The 18,505-nt window shown below is 43.2% G+C and overlaps 1 protein-coding gene across 2 annotated transcripts in view; it reads left to right on the plus strand.

The window, feature by feature from the left end:
• Positions 1-4,360: 4,360 nt before the first annotated feature.
• Positions 4,361-18,505, plus strand: part of EGFLAM (EGF like, fibronectin type III and laminin G domains) — a 77,345-nt gene continuing 63,200 nt past the window's right edge. For both annotated transcript variants that reach the window (XM_042804683.1, XM_042804684.1), the window contains exon 1: positions 4,361-5,316. In XM_042804683.1, coding sequence (XP_042660617.1) covers positions 5,208-5,316 — 109 coding nt within the window. In that variant the 5' untranslated portion in view covers positions 4,361-5,207. The remainder of the gene's footprint in view (positions 5,317-18,505) is intronic.

An 18,505-nucleotide genomic window follows, 5' to 3' on the forward strand; every position in this document is an offset into this window, starting at 1 on the left:
ATGGACAAATTGACACAATGCCATATATTCACAGTTTGTTTTTTTAAAATTTGTAGATTATTAAGGAAAAAAAGAGGGCGAACAACAAAAATTTTAAGGCTTTAATTAAAGAGAGAAAAATCCATTCTTCATAATTATGAAAACACACAGATTCCTAATATCCTAAATTTAGCTCTATACTGTCATAATAAAAAGAACTATAAAGGTGTAAAATATCCCATTTCATTATAGATGTCTCCATTTCTATACTTCTAACTCAAAAGGTTTCTTCACTGGTTTTCTTTTAATCTTCTTCTGGACTAAATGTGTCCACATATGGAATTACTCTGGAAAATGCTATAAATTTATATGCTCCTTTTATCCCAGATATCTTTCAAGCTGAAGACAAGCCCCAAGGCAAAGATGTGGCTTTTTTCCCCCCATGAATCACAGTGGAAAAGCCTGCTAACCCCACTGGCCAGAATCCTATGCTCTCCAGTATCTCCGTCTGCTCACTTTACTGCCCACAAAGAAAGGCTTCCTCACTTTAGCCAAATAGTTTTGGGGTAAACATCCTGCTGCAGCTCCTTCCACAGCAAACTGCTTCCTTGGTGATTTATTGTAAAATCAAGTGTTGAAAGTAGTTGTTGGGATCTGTTTTTTACTATGAATGAATAATGGTCTACATATCTGCTAAAAACATCGTGTTTCATTGTGAGACTTGACGTGTCAGCTATGAAACTTACCCAAAAATTAAGTCATGTTACACTGGACCTCCAAAACCTGAAAGGGGGGCTGTGGCCATGTTTGAACATTTGGTGCTATACGTTCACATCTATTTTTATATTTTCAAATAAAAGGGGTGTCTCTTGGTGTCAGCACTTGCAAATCACATGTGACACACCAGTCTAATGCAGTTGCAAGCTGAATTGAGTCAACCCTTCTGGATGTAGAGCCTTTTATAGGCATCTGGGCACACAGAAGTATGAGAGGATGTTTCTCCTGCCTGCCCAGGACATCATTCCTTTCATTCCTGCTCCTGTATGCACATGTGTTGCCTCTTAGACAAGAGATGTGAGGGGAAAACTGTATTCTCTGTTGTATGCCTTAGCTTCCCAGAGTAAGAAACTATGTGGACTGGAGCCTGACTCCCTCCCATAGCTACAGTATGGGAGAAAGGATGGAATATTTGACCTGAACACAGGTTTAAGATATCCAAATTCATGTGCTGGCTTAGTTAGAATCTTCCCTAGTGGAGTATGCTCAGCAGATAATGATGGAAATCTGCCTCCACCACCACTGGACTCCTGGGCTTATGGACTTCCAGAAGATTGTATCTCAGCCTTTATAAACAGCTATATACAACCACTGGTGAACCAGGCACACAATGGATAGTTTACAGATCTTCGTACTCTCAATGACAAAAAATTCTCATCACTGGCACAGAGATAGCTCAGAGGCTGGATCCAATCACAGACCATTGATTAAAACTGAATCCAGGCAAGACAAATTTCAGGTGAGGACAAGCAGAAGCAACTGAACTAATATGCAGCCATGGTATGTCATTAGTAACAACTGTGCTCCTCTGGCACAGCAGAGTCCTCCATGATAAAGGTAATTTCTTCATCTGTAAGAGGATAATGTATCTCAGAAGCTGGTCTGAGACTGACAAATGAATCCCTTCCAAAACTCAGCGCTGTCAGAAGTACATGGTACACTTCACTCATCTTGCCTTCTCTGAGATCAATGAACAGCCAGGCATACATTTATCTTTTAATCCCAATTCTAAATTTTAATTCCAACTACTTCACTAAAATGCTTCTTCCTCTGAAGAAAGGTTGCAATAACAAATGTGTGCCAAGCATTATTCATGTTAAGCAGTATGCTACTGGAAGCCAACCAGGGACTATGCCAATGAGGAGAGAGTAAAAACCTTACCCAGTGAGAAAACCACTGGGACTTGTTCTGTTATTTAGAGGAAATTCAATGGGCTTGCAGTGAATTACCTTTGTTGGTATGATGTTGGTACCCCTCAGGAAGTTCAACAAGGCCAAGTGCAGGGTCCAGCACATGGGTCGGGGCAATCCCAAGCAAAAATCCAGTCTGGGCAATGAGTGGATTGAGAGCAGCCCTGTGGAGAAGGATTTAGGGGTAGTAATGGATGGAAAACTGACTATGAGCCAGAAACATGTGCTGGTAGCCCAGAAAGCCAACCGTGTCCTGGGCTGCACCAAGAGAATTGTGGCCAGCAGGTTGAGGCGGGGGATTCTCCCCATCCATTCCGCTCTCATGAGACCCCCCTGCAGTGCTGTGTCCAGCTCTGGGGCCTCCATCATAAGAAGGACATGGACCTGCTCGAGTGGGTCCAGAGGAATCCATGAAGATGATTAGGGGGCTGGAGGATCTCCCCTATGGGGACAGGCTGAGAGAGGTGGGGTTGTTCAGCCTGGAGAAGAGAAGGCTCTGGGGACACCTTAGAGAAGCCTCACAGTACTTAAAGGGGGCTACAGGAAAGATTGGGAGGGACTCTTTATCAGGGAGTGTAGTGATAGGTCGAGGGGTAATGTCTTTAAACTGAAAGAAGGTAGATGTAGATTTAGATTAGATGTAAAGATGATGTTCTTTACAGTGAGGGCGGTGAGGCCCTGGCACAGTGTGCCCAGAGCAGCCGTGGCTGCCCCCTCCCTGGAAGGGTTCATGGCCAGGTTGGGCGGCGCTTTGAGTGACCTGGTCTGGTGGACGGGGTTGAAACTAGGTGATTGTTAAGGTCCCTTCCAACCCAAACCATTCTATGATTCTATGATTTTCAAGAACACCTGTCTATACACCCAGAACTGAAATCCCATTCCATCCTAGCAGAGGCAAGTTTCCAGATTGCATGACTGCAGAGATAATCCTCCAAACCAATAATTAGACTTACTAAATCTGTCTGAATCTTACAACTGTCTGGAACTCAGCAGTATGAACTTTTGTCATACAATCAATTTTGCCTCAATATGTCTAACTACTACTTAATCACAGATTACTTTTGGTAGATAGGTGTATGTGAGAGAGAAGACAAACTACAGTGGCCAATATGAGTGCTGCCAGAAAAGAAAGTCAGAGAAAAGATGACACAGAAATAGAGTGAAAGAAGGAAGTAAGGAGGTCAATGAAGATGAAGAGCAGCAGTAGCAATGTATTTGTTGACATCATGCTGTACAAATAACAATTGCTTGGACCTTATATAAAGGATGGACTTAGCTTTGCTCCACCCCTGGCCGTGATCTCTCTGATATCTTTTACAGATGAGTGAGCAGTCCCACGTGACGTGTGGGCAAATGTGGAGTCCAGAGTTCTTTCTCTGCCTTGTGAGCTGAAGTTTCACAATGCACTGCAGTCCCTGACCCCCCCAGGAATTCCTGCCATGGGCCCTGTACTTCTCCCACATGTGCTGCAATTCCTTCGGCTCTACAAAGGCAGGCTGATGAGGGTGTGAGAGGCATCACTAGCACCTCAAATGTGCTAACAGAACTACTCATCTCTAATTCCTACAGATTCAAGCGTGCTTTCTTGACAGGGATCACTCCAAGACTCACATGCTGCCCTTTCTAAAGGGACCAGGTTTCTGTCTCCTCACCTTATTCCTGAGGGACACAAGGGCTGTCCTCTCCTCTGTCTCCTGTGAGGATTTTGATTTCCTCCTCCAACTTCTTCTTGAGGTACTTGCAACGCTTTTTATGGGCTCCAACTTCCTTCCTCTGATCTTGTGTCCAAAAGGACTTCATCACCATTTCCTTGTCTCCTGTTGTACCCCAAAATGGTACAGCTTTCCTTATTTTCCTGTCTCAGCATTGTTCTGGCAGACAGCTTTTCTTCTGATCTCTCTGTTTTCTCCCCATGTCATAAAATTGCAGCCTGGAACTCATTGCAGAGTATCAGTGTTACAAGTTTAATAAAATTCAGAAAGGGACTGTATAAACATGTAATTTATATGGACATCAAATCCACTCAAAGCTATCAAAGTGAACAGCAAAACAAACAAATGAAGCTAATTTCAAAAACAAAGCCTACAGAAACCCTCAAGACATAACAACTCTGATGTTTCAGGATTTAAACTGATCTCTAACTAACCAAGATTAGGATGAGACCTAAAGCAGAGGGCAGATAATCCTACATCTGTCTAATACAAAGTTTCTTGCACCTTCCTCTATCTGTTAAATTTCAAAGATGGGATACTGGACCAAACAGATATGTTCTTTTGTCCCACCAATGTTATATTGCTCTGAAGGGATGCTTTGGGCTTTTTCTTGCTTGTTTCTTCCTGATTTTTCATGGGATCCTCAAAATCTGAGTCTTGCCCTTGCCTTCCTCCCCCAGCCCTCCCCATCTCCTCTAATCTCCACAGGGGTTTCTATATTAGTCTGACTGGCTGGGTAGGTCTCAGCTTCCATCTGGGGGGATTTATTTATCCTCTTAACTCAGCGACAACTTCCTCACTGAATCCTCTCCTAGCTTTGCCTTCACCCCAGCACTCGGCTACTGCTTGGGACCCGTCCCTCCCAGGGAAACCGTGGAAAAAAGGAAGAAACCATGAGCCCAAATGTCAGTGCCGATGCCCCCTGAGGACATAAGCAGCCGAGTTGGGGTCCCGCAGGACGGGAGGGAGCCGAGGACATCCCCTTGCGCAGGGGGAGGGCAGGGATGGGCAGGGGGTCCCCGCTGGGGAAGGTGTGACACTCCATCCCATGGTGCCCGGGGGGGTCGGAGGGGTCCCGAGTGTCCGTCCCGTGGGCACGGCCGGCCTGCTGGGGGGTCACCGCCGCCACTGAAGGGGTCCCGGCAGCGGACGCCCCGATCCCCTACGTCAGTGCCGGGCCGGGGCCCGGGGCCCGGGGCTGCGGGGCTGGGGGGGCGGTGGCGCCCCGCGGGGGAGGTGCCGAGCCGTGCCCAGCGCCTCCGAGGCCGCCCCACGGGCGGCGGTAATCCCGCCGAAGGGCCGGACCCAGCCTCCTCCCCCCTTCCCTTCCCTTCCTTCCCTTCCTCCCCTCCTCGTCCCTGCCCGGCACGGTGCAAGCCCCGCCGCTCCGCACCGCTCCGCGCCGCTCCGCGCCGCTCCGCGCCGGCCGCAGCCCCGCTCCCCGCCCGGCCTGCCGCCCAGAGCGGGGGTCGCGCCGCGGCGGCCCCTCGCCCGCGGCCACCGGCCCCCCAGCTCCCCGCCCGGGCGGCGGCGGGGGGACGCGGCGCCCATGGAGGTGCCGGGCCGCTGCCGCCGCCGCTGCCTCGCCTCGCTGCTGCTCCTGGTTTCGTGCATCGGGTGCGCGGCCGTGCCGCGGAGGAGCATCCCCCGCCGGCAAGGTAGGGCGGACGGGCGGCGGTGCCGGGGTGGGGAGATGCCCTCTCAGCGCCGCGATTGCCCCCAGCAAAGTTTCGCGCCCCTTTAAAACTGGAGTTCGCCGGGGGCGGCGGGCGGGCGGGAGCTCCGCCGGTCGGGCAGCGGGGCCGGGGCAGTGCCCGCCGCTCCTGGACTGGGGCGAATTTGTCCGTGAGCTCCGGGGGGGGGACCGAGCCCGCCGCGGGGGTGGCCGCCGCTCCCCGCCCTTGCCGGCAAGCCCCCGCGGGTGGGAGAGGATGCCCAGGCGGCGGCAGGGAGTGTGCCGTTGGAAGCGGGGAAGTTGCAGGGTCAGTGCACCAACCGTTTTTTTACACCCCGTGCCGGGGGGTTCACTCAAGTTCCAGACCAGGACCCGACTGCTGCTACAGCGGAAGGAATTGGCAAAAATTTTATCCGCTTTTCTCAGGAGCTTGTAACCTGTGGTGCTGCGTGAGCGGAGTTAGGAGCCCGGTGAACCTCTGTGCCAGTCAGAGGTTTCCTGTCAGCAAGGCTGTGCTTTGGCTGTGACATTTATGTGTGTGCTATTGAATAATGTAAGACATAGAGTAGTAAAGATGAAAGAAAAATGGTTGGAGAAGCAGTAATTTCGTCAGAAAAATACAGTTATTCTGTACCAAACGTAACGTGGGGTGCTTCAAGGTCCTGCTTCTGGCTGGGCACTACCTGTGACCTGCAGAAGAGTTCCCACGGCTGCCGCGGGGTTTTACACGTTGGTCAAGGTGGTGGTATGTGGTCCTCAGTGGTTGAAAGTAAAAAACCTGGACTCTGAGCAGCCTTTACAGCCCTTGCAGTCTGCAGCATATGAAACAGTAAAGTAAAATGTGAACAGTGAGATGGGACACAGTGCACAGTGAAGTTTGACATTCTGCATACTTAAAAGACTGTGGTGCTAAGAGAAAATACTGATGCCCAACTCTGTCTCAAACACTGAGACTGTCCTGGAGTCTTTGAGGCTAACACTGGTTTTTATCTCTGAGTTCACTGGGATCAGATCAATGGAAAATATAACAAGTTCAGTAAATTCTGCCTTGGCTCACAGTGTTCTCAGATTCAGACCCTTTTTGCATATATTCCACAGTGTTAAAAGATCTGTATTGCTGTTTTTCAAATGAGTAATGTGCATCCTCTTGCTCTTATGAGAAAAAAACAAATGCCTGTACAGTAGGAAACTTAATACTTAAATACAGGCTGAGCTTAAAGCCCTTACTGGACAGATGGCTAATTTTACTGGTCTGACCTTGTCTCTTAGGGATCTAGTCCCGTGATCCTTGGTTACCGTAATAGCTGCCATGAAGTACTTGAGGAAATTAGATAGACCGTAGTTGTAAATGAGATGTTTAGTAGCTTGTATTAAAATTCTAGATATATGAAGTTGAGGATGGGAATGTGTAAATATTTTTAAAGATTCCTCTATTGTACTGGTGTACTTGCTTCCCCTACTCACAACAGACCTAGTGGAAATGTATTCCTATTAATTGAATTAAAAAAGTTTAAAACTTCCAAACGAATTATTTATAGTACTGTAAAGGAGATTAATTAAATTTATAACATTGTGTGTATGTTAGGTTTGTTAGCTACACATTTTAGGTTAGTTTTTTTAATAACTTATGTTATTTCAGATTCGCTGACTGATTCAGTCGTTCCTTTTCTACTTCTTTTTGCTGTATAAGAAGTGGCCAGTTTTATATGGGAACAATTTTTTTCAAAATCTGTGCAAACGTTTGAAAATCTACTTGTAACAAGATTTGAAGAGGAAAATCCCCCAGATAGTTTCTATGCAGTAGCATATGATTTGAATCCCATCTGAATTCTGTCAAAGGCTATTGGAATTGTGGACTTCCAAGAATCCTGCCGGCTGGGTCCCTACTGTGAAATGTTGTTGTCAAAACACTGAGAACAGATATAATTCCAGGTAGCTCACATCTCTGCCTTGTTCTGTGGTGTATTCCATGCTGGGCAGTTAAGAGTGAAAGGCAACTTTGATTTACTCACACATCCAAAAGTAGTGGGTGAAGAAGAGATAAGATAGTAAAGAGTTCTTTTCATTTTTTTTTTTCCCTTTCACTTTGGCTTTTTAACAAGTGAGACTTGTACCAGATTTGTAACTGAGGTGAAAGCAAAAGGTTGTATTGAGCAAGAAGTGATAAAACCAGTTCATTGTGAATAACAGGAGCTGACTGGGAGGTCCTGTGGGTCAAAAGAAAAAAAAATAAATAGTCAAATGCATCTCCATTTTTGCAAGCTTTTCATTCAGGGCTTACTTTACAAGGATCAATTTTGTAATCCCAAGAAAGCAGCAGAGTGAGAAATCTCTCTGTGCTGTTAAAAATATATAGTAAAATGGCCACAAATGCAACTTTGTAGATTAAACTTCAGGGAAAAAAGCTGCCATGCTCAAATTTGAAACATCCTGATGGACTGCTAAACTCGTTTGAACATTTATTTACAGTTAGGTGATACATTTGCTGGAGACAAGGAAATGGGATGACAGACACTTTGGGAAGGGCATAAAACAAGTCCTTAGGCACCATGTGGTGAATAGCGTGGTTAGGAACAGAGCAGGCTGGGATTCTCTGAATCTTGTACTCTCAGAAGTTGGCACTCATGTTGCTGCTTTCACATTGTTTTCTTGGTTTTGCCGTTTGCAAAGAGACAGATTTTTGCCTCTTCTGTTTCAAGTTTCAGTCAACTGCTTGAAAGCCCCTGATGTGTAATATTACTACTAATGTAAGCAGAATAATACTGAATTTTAATGGTTCTATGATTTTAGACGGATTATAGGGGAGTCAACCACTTAGCTGATTTCCCATGGATGGTCATGGCATGAACTTGTTATGGTATATCGCATTTTTACTTTTTTAGTATCAGAGTGTGAAGTTCCAATGCTCTGTAAATTATGAAAACTGTTGAGTTGGTCTGCATGGAGAAAATAAAATATTCATCTCTGATGCTTAGGAATCCTTTTTTTAATTTTTTTTTAAATTTTATATTATGCTTGCCAACTAATATAAACAAACAGTTGGGATTGTATTGTATCTATTTCTCAGATGTCCATAACAATAGACATCCCTGTTTTTTGTGTGTAAATGGTGGAGGAATCAGATTGGTTAAAGTCTGAAGACTTTACAAGAGTGTAGCACTCAGTATCAGGGCCAGATTTTCAAAAGAGGCCAGCTCCCTGGTCAGCACTACAGCAAATGACTTTTTTCCCAAAGAACTTGGCACTGCAATATTTGAATTCTTTAGGAAATCAGGCTATAATAAGAGCTGCTGTGTATGGAAGGCTTTTGAAAGTCCAGCCCTATTTAGGTATCAAAATAGGTTGAACTACCTTAAAAATGAGGTCTACAGATAGGGAAAATGTATCAGTCTTTGGGAAGGAAGGTGATTGAGTTTTTTAAATATTATAACTTTTTTTTGGGGCGGGGGAATGACAATAGAGTAAGTTGTAATTCACTGCCATAATAATTTCTGCCCATAAAGGGTACAAGGGTGATGTTGATCTGCTGCTGAATGTGAAGTGTCTGAGGAAAGGAATGAGTGTGAATCTGAATGATTCCTGACATGAGGGCTGTAGAGCTGGCAGAGACGGTGTATATCTGTGAGCTAAAACTAATAAAAATGTGCATAATTTATTTTGGGGAAGATTAATATAATTCTTTTATTGTTTCAGGCATAGACCAAAGAGTGGGCTATCAGGCCACACTGTTTGATGTCTTCAACACCAATAAGATCAACCAAACACTAATTATATATGCATTGTTTTTGTCTCATTTGGGTGTAAGCTGTGTCACAATGCTGTATGGCATTTTCATTTTGATTGGACTTGCTCTCATATCTTTTGGTGCTGGTAAATCCTGATAGCACTGATCAGTTCCATCACCACCTCAAACAGATATGAGCATTCCCCTAATATCCTCCAGGGCAGCAATGGGAATGCACCAAACTATTTCACAAAAGCATGTTACTTGCTATGTCACTGCTAATCACTCATTTTGAAGTTTGCTTTCTCATTTTAGTCAGCCTTATTGGCAGCAAAACATGTTTTGTCATTTCCATTCTGAAATTGCTATCTTCCTTTGTAAAAGGAAACTTTTGGTAAATTGTTTTTCTTAGGCACCATTTTGCCAATGCGCCCTCTAAAACTACTATACAGACTTCTACCAGTGTTCAGAAAAGTAAAATTAGCCTAGAAATTTTTAAAAATTTGGAATTATGTGGAAATTATGGCTATATCAGATATTGGGATTCCCAGTGATGCTTTGGAGAAGAGGAGTTGTTTTAGAGTTAAGGAACTAGAGTGTGTGTTGGGAAATCTTTCTGTCCTGAGGCTGTCACAGACATCCTTTGAGGGTTTGCCAGTCCTCCACAGGCCAGATTTTCTGTTTTCAAAATAGAGTTAGAGTAGTTTTGTGCTTTCATCCTTCTCCAACCATGCCACATTAGACGGTAATGGGACTTCTGTAGGGTGCTCAGCCCAGCTGTACCCCAGTTTTCGTCAAGGCTGCTAGGCATTAGCTTGGTAATAATGCATATGTGAATGCCTCTGTATCTTCCAGTGTGTCTTTCAGAAAAAAAAACACCCTTTTTTTCTCTGGCAGATACACAGTATCACTGGACTAGTCAGACCACAGCCACTGTGTACTGTGTACAGCTCACTAGTAGTGAGCACATCCGACAATCAGATTCACCTTCTTAAACTTAGTGGCAGGGATTCTGAGTGTCAGTTGCCCAAAAGACACCCTGAGGAGCAGGAGAGTACCATGTTGCCTTAAAACAGAAAATTTCAGTGGATTTCTCTTCAGTGCCCCACAAACTCATCAATTAGCTGAGAGTGTATTTGGGAGTTTCCTATTCCCTATCCATGCTTATACTGGGACTCAACCTTATGCCTGATTCTGCTAATATGCCTTTAATGTGGTCTTACTGAGAAGAAAAATAATTTTTAAAAAGTGACTACCATTTCTACTTCATGATGGAGACTCAAAACAGGACTGATAGGGCCTTTTCACACCTTTTCCATCACAATGAAGTAGAACATTAAAATAAGTGGTTATAGAAAGTTTTTCATATATTAGGAAGTTACCAACATATATCAAAGACTCCTGAAATCTGAGCAAATTGACATGAAGAGGGCTTTTCAGAACTTATTATTTCATATAATAAAAAGTATACAATTTGGTGCGATATTTTTTGGTGAATGTACAACAGTGGCCTGTGATCATGTAATAAAAGACTTTGAAGATACACAGGAGACTATGTTAGCTATGTGATCTTGAATACAATTCCTAATGGTTTTCTGTGCAAACAAATGATCTATCTAAAAAAACCCCACAAGCCAAACAAAACCCAAAACCTGTCCTTCATAATTCATTACAACTGAAAGGAAATACTTTTGGGTAAGAATAGACAAGATTTTATTTCCTTCTATTTTTTATTTTTAGTGAAGGTGCTTACACATAAAGCCCATATTAGTTATTTCTATAATTATATATATATATATATAAAACGTGACCATTCAAGCCACAGCAAAGGATGAACATTATTTTTTTCAGACTTTATACAGTTGCTGAGCTGAGAACAAGCTCAGCTGAATTTGTCTTGGAAACTAACTGCTTTGGGAGGGCATAAGCCACTGAAAATTGGAGGCTTAGTTGGCAATCTCCATCACAACAAGGTAACTAACTCAAACCTAGGTAATGATATGGTGTGTGAAGATTCATAAAGTTCTCCAGGTGAGAGGTGTATAGGGTGAAATACACTAAGTTCACACCAGTCTTCTACCAAGTGAAGTGTAGCTACAGCCAGGGGTAAAGACTACTCATGAAGAAAGCTTCCCAGAATATTGGTCTCCAATGAAAGAGAAATCCACACAATATTACCACAGGGAATCTTTTATTCAAAAGGAAGAGGACAGCTATGGGGCTGTGGGAGAAACCCTTCTGTTAGAGATTTGCTGGCCATATAATTGGATGGTCAAAATACACCAGTTTTGTTTTCTTGAAAAGATCTTTCATTCAAACATTGCCAAAAGTTATCCTGGAAAATTTTTACACCTAGAAGAGATAAACCATGTGCAGGTGCTAACATATTCTGCACCTGGCTTTCTCGGTGTATCACCAAGTGGTGATGGGGTGTCTTCCCATTTATATATGTATTAACCTTATAGTTAATAAACTCTTTTTAAATAACAGTACAGATAGCAGTCATGTTAAGAGTAGCTGTTCTGAGAAGTGGACACTGAGTGGTTCTGAGTTCACCCATGTCCTTAGAGGATAGTCAGACTGGTGTAACTCACACAGAAAGATCTTCAAGGCTGTAAGAATCCCAAGCCAAATTATTCTTCACACCTCTCAATTTTTAAAGTAATTTAAAATTGCTGGCACCTGTGAAAATGATGGTACAGTCAAATATCAACACCTGTGTACATTTGGAACTTGCAAATTGAATCGTCTTTCTAAAATGAGGGGAAATGAGCATCTTATGAATTTGAACATGCTGCTTTCAAATACAGAAATCATTCCAATTCTTCTGATGTGTCAAAGGCATTATTACACATATAAAGTTTTAAACCAAGACTGGCTTTGTGTTGCTCAGCTCAAAAATTTTCTGAAAGAATCCTAAGGGCAAAGATTATACAGGATTTCACTCAAGTTAAATTCTTTCATGCATGAGAAGTTTCAACTAGAAGATCATTTTAGGAAAAAAAAACATGAACAAAACCTGCCAAACAACAGATGATGGCTAGATGTAAGTGTCTAGGACCAGAACTTTTGTGGTTTAATTAGAGATAGCAGAAACCAGAATCTGTTGCTTGGAACACAAATATTTCAGCTCTGTTTCATATTCTGCTTTCTAGATAATCACAGGAAAGGACAACATGTTTCTAAAAATAAGCAGTTTTTTTATGAAGATGACTATATACAGAGACAGTGGCATTGCAGCTGGTACTTCAGCCACGAACACAGAGACCAATGACCTGATGGCATTTTTAGTTCTTGTTCCCATTTCATGATGTTCCCATACTTGCATGAACCCATTGTGCATGGGTGGCTATTGTTTTCATCTTAATTGAAAAGTCATAAAGGCAGCGCTATGGTATAGTGAACTATACAGTCAAGAACTGCAGTTCTCTACATATATATGCTAGTGGACTTAGTAGGCTGAGATGAGAGTGTTTGAGTCAATTACCTCTATGGAGTCGTAAGATGTTGTGGATGTATAGGATGGAAGAAGAAACCTGCAGAATATAAGGGGAAGAAAGTCCCTGCTGGACAAAGAACTAGACAGCACCTAAAATGGACAGAAAAGGGAGAAAAAATTGCTGTTTAATCAGCTGATGCCAAGAGAAGGGCATGTCTTGCATTGTGTGGCAGCCCTGGTAAGGGCTTGGGCCAAAGGGTTGGACTCTACAAGCTGTGGTGAAGCAGGGAATGGTTTGAAAGGATTAGGGAATACTAGATGCTAGCTTTGTGGATGTTTTAACTGTGCCTGGGTCATTTGGTCTTTGTTCCCTTACATATTTGGTATTTATTTATGCTGAGATCTATTTCCATCTTGCATTGTCTCTTGCAGCAAAGAAGGTTTCATCCCTCCTACTCATTCTCCCGGCTTTCACATCCCACTGCTTGTTACTGAATCTTTGGATAAACAGCCGCGTCCCAGACCACATTAATGCAGGGATTCACGTTTAAAAAACACATCTATTTCTGTCACTTAATAGAGACAAAGAATTTCCTCTGTGGTTTTTACTGATACTGCTGGTGAATGGAGAGACTTGCTGACTGCAGAAGGTAGTGAAATTATCCCATTTCTTATGGAGGAACTGAGTCAGAGAAGAATTTCCTGCTCCTTGAGAAGATGCCAGATTTCCTTCCTGACCTGGGCTTCTGCAGCCTTTAATAAAGTCACAGTTGCAACTGAACTGGTTTCTTCAGTTGGGTTAGGATCACTGTGCAGCAGCAGCAGCCCTAGGTGATATGACCTTGCAGCAGAAAGGCCAGCAGCATCCAGGCCTGCATTAGGAGGAGTGTAGACAGCAGGTCGAGCGAAGTGATCCTTCCTCTCTACCAAGCACTGGTGAGACACATTGGGAGTACTGGGTCCAGTTCTGGGCTTCCCAGCACAAGAGGAGACGTGGACATACTGGAGTGAGTGCAGCAAAGGGCCACAAAGATGATTAAATGACTGGAGCATTTCTGGTATGGGGAGAGGCTGAGAGGAACAGTTCAGCCTGGAGAGTAAAAGACTCAGGGGAGTATTATCAATGGATATAAATATCTGGTGGGAGGAGTAATGAGAGTGGAGCCAGACTCCTCTCAGTGGTGCCCCGTGGCAGGACTGGAGGCAATGGGCACAAAGTTTAACACAGGAAAATCCATTTAAACACAAGAAAAATTTGTTTTACTTTGAGGGTGATTGAGCACTTGACCAGAGAGGCTGTGGAGTCTCCATCCTTGGAGATATTCAAAACCCATTAGGCAAAATCTTGAGCAACCTGCTGTAGTTGAGCCTGCTCTGAGCACAGATGTGGGCTGGGTGATCTCCAGAGGTGCCCTTGAACCTTATTCTCTCTGTGATTTCACAAATTGTCACAAGTATCTCTTGAAAATGTCTATTTCAGTTTTTGCATTTAGCTTCCTTTGAGCTGTCATCCTGTCATGGACTGAATACACCAACTGGACCAACTGCTCTGCTTTCTACAGAGAAGCTACCAATTGAGGTGGTCGCTACCAGTTGAGGTGGTGTAGCCATATGAGACCTGTGCCTAAACCTTGGAGATAACCAACCCATATGTTTATTTTTGTGTTACTCTGTGGGCCATGATAAGATCATTTGTGTCCATCAATAATTAGCTTCAAAACAATTACTCAGGACTTGTAGAGATTGTGGGAACCCAAGATTCTGCGTGTCCTGTCCTCACCCTGCACAGTTGTTGCTTGTCACATGGTCAGCTTTGTCTTCTTTATACTTTAATCTTTTTGTGTGTGTGTGTGTGTCCATAATACATGTCAGATTATCAGGTTCTTCTATATGACCACTCTTCCAGAAGCTTCCCTTGAATTTTATTTCCTATACCAAGTAAGCTATTTCTTCAAGAGCTCAGTTTTGTATTGTGTATCAGTGAGAGAGAAATTTGTAGTAGATAAAGCAAAGAAATTAAGAGACATCAAGAAGAACAGTTTTCAAGTAGCATGAACAATTTTGTCATGGTTGCCATTGAAGATAATAAGCTTTGGATAGAGAACACCTGAAAAATATAACCTTAAGTGATACTGATTGATGGTAAAAAAATTTTCAAGTTAGTTATAACAGTTTATCTGGCTTTTTCATTTATATATATATATATTTTATCTATATCATGAAACTGTATTTTTTGATAATAAATACAAAGTCTTTCATTTGTGGTTCTCTCATGTATTTTACCCATGTTATAAATGCTCAGAAAATGTATCAGTCTGACTTTTATGCGTATTTTTATAATTTAATTTCAGAAGAGTAATAACCTGCTTAGTAGAGTGTATTTTCACCAACAATGCCTAAGACGCGGTTATGAACTTTAAGCACTGTGTGGTCAGCTTCATTAATGTTTTCCTGTTTCTGCTTCTGATAGTGTTTGGAGTGCCATGTTTCCTGGAGCTCCTCTGATGTTCATGCTTCCTAGCACCTCAGATGTGTAACCCACAAAGAAAAGGGAACAGCCTTTTTTCTTTTTCTGGGGGAAGTGGGTTGAATTCTCTCAGGTAACACCCAATTTGGTGCAAAAGGGGAGGGGGAAGCCCTGGGGTAGGAAGGTGGAGGGAAATGCCTGGAGAGAGAAAGATGGAGGAGTGGGGAGGTGTCAGGGCAGGAGAAGGTGTGAGACCTTGGCCTCACCACTGGCAGTACGTTGCTGCTTTTGCTCAATGGAAGAATGAAACTGCACTTCTGAATGACGCAGTTTTCCTTGGCTGAAGAGTTTTCCCTGTGGTTCACTGGGTCTGTCTCATTCAGGCAGCATGCACGAAGACGCTGGGGTGCCTGGCTGGAAAACTGCTGCTGCTTGATGCTGCTGCCCGTCAGCCGAGTGAACTTTTAATTGACTGCTGTTCCCAGTGTAGTCACAGTATATAAAAACATGGAGGGAGATGGGGTCAGAGTGGGTGCCAGGGGATGCTACTAGCATGCTGGTTCTTGTCCAGCCTGTCCTACTGATTATTCAAGTCTATTGCACAGATATGGTACCCTGCTGTTGCTTGATTTCAGCTACTTTCTAACACTTAAGTTAAACCTCCCAGACACTTGTTTTTTTAAGTTATTTGAAAACTGGTGAAGCAGCTGATGAGAAGGCAGACAGTGGCAGGGCCAGCCGCAGCCCACCAACTGCTGGGCACATCTGCAGGGACAAGGCAAGTTCAAGCCCAGATGAGAAATCCTAAACCAGGAAAATTTTTGAGCTTTGCAGTTATGCAGCCTATATGCTGGAGCAAGGAGACATGAGCTTCAGTGCTGCCCCTTCTTTGGGAACAGGGACCTAGCTACCATTTTCCTCTGCCAGGCTGAAGTGCTGTGCAGACGTCAGGAATTGGCAGCCATGCCTCAGCACTGGGGCTCCGCCAGCCAAAGGTCAATCCTGTTTTTAGGGGCACAAGCACTGGGTTTTGACTCAGACTTCCAGGAATGCTCCTGGGGTTATGCAGCTGAAGTGTCTTGATGGGGCTTTTTACAGGCATCTGTACTACATTTATACTGGAAGTGCAAAGTGCTTCCATTAGGAGAAATATTTCACCAAGTTATCTCAGATGCAGGTACAGTATATGCAAGCATGCACTTGTGTTAGTCAGACTGGTCTCTCATCAGTAGTGATTAAAAATACAAGACTGCTAGGGTTATCCAGAGATTTTCCTACCTGTTCCTCTTGACAAAAGCAGGATAGGTATAAACTAGACCTTTGCTCAGAGGTAATCATGTCCCTTGCTTTTAATAACCTTCAGCATCAGGAATTCCCTCAAAATTGATTCGGTGTGTAACAGTGCACAGATAGAAGTACTTTTCTATGGCTAGCTCTTAAAAAAAATTTCCAAAAATCAGTTTCTGCTTTTCCTTCTCACACTTGGAAGTCACTGTGCACTGTGCAGAGCTCCCCTCCTCTCTCATTCCCTTGCCTGCAGAGTTTGAGCCCTCCTGGGAGCAGAGCCTTACGCCAGGGAGGAGTGCAGGGAGGCAAACAAGGCTTCCCACCTCTGCCCTTCTCTTCCGTGATCTGCACGGCCAAGGCAAAGCAGGAAAATCTGCAAAAAGTCACCACTGACTTTGTGCCTGTTCATTTTTAATGGGATTTGCTGTATTGCACTGTAGCTTAAGTTCTGAGCTTTGCTTCCTTCATTCCTCTTCCTTGGTTTATAAATACCCTGATGACCGTCACCTCAGAGGTACCTGGGGCAGATAACAGGTGCTATATATTGCATCAGAAAAACATCACGTGGGTCCAAGCCTGCTACTGTTATAATGTCGAGGGGTATTTTTGATTGTGTTTATTACAGTATTTTTAAAGGACTGACTGAGATCGGGTTAGTCTCTCCAAAGGTTTGTGCACCGTGGTCTGGGTCAAAAACTGTGTTGCCTCCATAGGGCCATACTACCTGCAGTCCCTGCACCGGAGCTCACTGTGGCAGCACGCAGGTGGTCCAGCGGATTTCCTCTTGTCAGGATCTAGGGCACTAGCAGTGGTAGGTGACTCATTCAGAGCAACAACTATCAAGATTTCTCCATTTCTTGATGTTTTCCATGTTGACATTGCTAATTAGGGTGCAGGACCAGGTGAGACTGGCAGAGGTTTTCCAGTTTTAAGTCATTATCCTATGTAGTTGTTGCAGCTGCGAGACTCTTTTTCTCCTACGTACCACAGCTGGGCAGTGGGAGCTGGAAAAAGCTTCAAAGAGATTAAAAAATGACACATTTTTTTCATTTAGGATTTCCTGACCTTTTTCAGTTCGTCATGCTGTCTTCATTCCACTGTGGTGTTTGCATAATCTTGTTCAGTCTGTGAAGAGAAAGGAAACAAGAAAAGACCCTATTGCTGTTTACTGTTTTACAAATGAGAGTTTTGCCACTTTCAGTGAGAAGAGTGAATGGGCCATAATACACTTCGTTTCACCTCTAGGAGTGGACAGACTTTTTTATTGAAAACAGCTTTTTCAATGATAAAATGTTATTTCAATAAAACTTTTTGGGTTTTTTTTTTGGATGAATTAATGAACTGAATTAAATAATGTTTGAAATGAAATCTAAAGGAATTTCTCTTTCTAGAAAATGTTTTGTTCTGAAAGCTTCAGTTTACAATTGGTTTGAATTGTCTTCCATGAGTTTTTTTTTATCCTATTTCTTTATATTTTGACAAGTTAGTAGTGACAGCCAGCACTTAATCGACAAATTTCTTTTTTTTCATGGGACGCAAGTAGGTGACACGTCAACCTGGAAAATAAGGAGTCCTTCAGTCAGTACCTCTTAGCTATTAGCCACAGAGATTTGTAAGTGAAATAGTTAAATGGTTATCTCATTTCACTGGCCTGTGCTCTATAATTAATAGTACAGAATATGTAGTATAAAGGTTTTAATTTTTCAGACCACAAACTGGTGGTGGTTTATTATTTTAATCTAATTTAAAATTTAAATAAATGTTGAATTTTCCTCTAAAATAATAGTACCAACTGCAATGAGTTTTATCCAACTCATCCAAAGCACTTCAGATATGGAGCCTGTGAACATAAGAAATGTATTTTATTTGAAGCTGTTTTTTTTTTTTTTTTTTTTCTCCTAGCTGTTTATCACTGTAGTAAGATTTTGGGGTCACTTCATGACTGGAAGGAAGGAGGAGCTTGTCTGTGTCTGCACGACCAGTTTTCTTGCAGTAGCTGGAAGAAAACATCAAGCTGAAGTGGTTGCTCCTGAGTTCTGCATGAGGCCAGCATCATTACGCCTGGAGCAGTGGGTGGATTAATTTGAAGCATTCCCATTAGGTACCCAGGCTAACTCTGCTTGAAATGGCTAGGTTAGACATGGAAGTGACATCTCTGCTTGTGGATTCAGTGACGGCAAGCAGCTTCCCAAGGCACTGGTACATCATGGGCTGGCCCAGGCTGTGGACTGTTACCAGGAGGCACTTTCCCTGTG

Source organism: Tyto alba, unplaced genomic scaffold, assembly GCF_018691265.1.
Source record: "Tyto alba isolate M040663 unplaced genomic scaffold, T.alba_DEE_v4.0 Super-Scaffold_42, whole genome shotgun sequence".
In the NCBI taxonomy this organism is placed as follows: domain Eukaryota; kingdom Metazoa; phylum Chordata; class Aves; order Strigiformes; family Tytonidae; genus Tyto; species Tyto alba.